The 1,463-nt window shown below is 49.6% G+C and overlaps 1 protein-coding gene across 1 annotated transcript; it reads left to right on the forward strand.

The window, feature by feature from the left end:
• Nucleotides 1-309: 309 nt before the first annotated feature.
• Nucleotides 310-1,440, forward strand: AURANDRAFT_70339 (hypothetical protein; the record flags this gene model as incomplete). The annotated part of the gene is made up of 6 exons (XM_009041837.1): nucleotides 310-468; nucleotides 514-588; nucleotides 635-822; nucleotides 853-922; nucleotides 969-1,026; nucleotides 1,076-1,440. 6 exons carry the CDS (start codon nucleotides 345-347, stop codon nucleotides 1,107-1,109), a joined length of 549 nt encoding a protein of 182 aa, XP_009040085.1.
• Between the last annotated feature and the right edge of the window lie 23 nt (nucleotides 1,441-1,463).

Genomic DNA, 1,463 nt, shown 5'->3' on the forward strand with positions numbered 1-1,463 from the left:
GCCTGAGACGCGTAGGTCGACTTCCCGGCCGTGTACACCCAAGATTTTTGGCTCGATCGACGTGAGGTCGGGCCTCACGCAACATACAAAAGAAAACGCGGGTGTACACGGCGCGATTTTCAACATTTTCCAGCCTCGAAAATATGGGTTGACGAATCCCCATAGGAAAAAAACCGAGGCTTCGCGAAGCCACAACTTCACGAAATCCGGTTCGATTTCCACGAACCCAGGCGCTTTGATTATCAGTTAGATGCCCTCTATCCATCGCACCGGGCGGCGCCGCCAAATTCGACGATCTGCAATCTGTCGATTTTCAGTGTCCCCCCCTACCAAGAGTTGGGCACATGACGAGTCGCGTATGCCACTTCAAACTTGTTCTCCTCGGCGACACAGCCGTGGGAAAATCTTGCCTTGTCGTTCGTTTTGTTCGCGATGAGTTTTTCGAGTTCCAGGAGCCAACAATTGGAGGTACTGTTCTTCTCCTTCGCAAGTTCAAACAACGTGTTTACTCAGCGGCTTTCTTAACGCAATCTGTTTCTCTCGAGGGCGCCACCGTCAAGTTTGAAATCTGGGACACCGCTGGTCAAGGTAAGATCTCAATTTAGACGAGTCTTCATGCGGATCCTCTGCTTAGAACGCTATCGAAGCCTTGCTCCTATGTACTATCGAGGTGCCGCAGCCGCGATTGTAGTCTATGATATTACGAATAAAGAATCCTTCAATGGTGCTAAGTCTTGGGTGAAGGAGCTGCAGAGGCGCGGCGATCCAAACGTCGTCATTGCTCTTGCAGGCAATAAAGCAGATCTTCCAAACAAACGAAAAGTTGAATTTCAGGTAACATTGATTACATAGAGCGTCTCAAGTACGTTCACAACTTCGGCTAAGAGTGCTACAAATGTAAAAAGTCTTTTCCAGGAAATTGGTGCGTCATAATCAAATTGATCAATTTCTCATGTACACGCTCTTAGCTCTTAAACTGCCGCAAAGTCCGCCCCAATCAGAACGAGAAGCGTTCCCAATCATTCCGTGAGTTCGCCCACTGAATTCTAAATGCCAACTGAGATATATATCACAGTCCCAAACATGCAGAAAATAAGACTTGTTGTTAATTGCTTCAGAAGGCTATATTTGGCGTCGTAAGCTAAGCTATCTCCATCTGGATGCACAGGAGGACAGCCAGCGGATCAATGTCCTAAGCTTGTGGTGGTTCTGTACAGTGCTCCAGTCATCGTTTCATGTATACTCCCCTAACTTTGCGACAGGCCAAGTGAGCCCAAGCCAGTGAGGCCCAATATGATTCACATTGTGCCCCAACGGCTGAAAGCTGATAGACGCACGCCGCACCTGCTTTATCTTACTTGCCGGCTCGACTATCAGCAGCTCTGCGGAGCAAATCCACACGGGGCTGGACGTGGGGATGTTGGTGATTCCAAGTACGCCCCCCCCCCCCCCCCCCCCCGTGT

The sequence above is a fragment of the Aureococcus anophagefferens genome (assembly GCF_000186865.1).
Source record: "Aureococcus anophagefferens unplaced genomic scaffold AURANscaffold_24, whole genome shotgun sequence".
Lineage (NCBI taxonomy): Eukaryota > Pelagophyceae > Pelagomonadales > Pelagomonadaceae > Aureococcus > Aureococcus anophagefferens.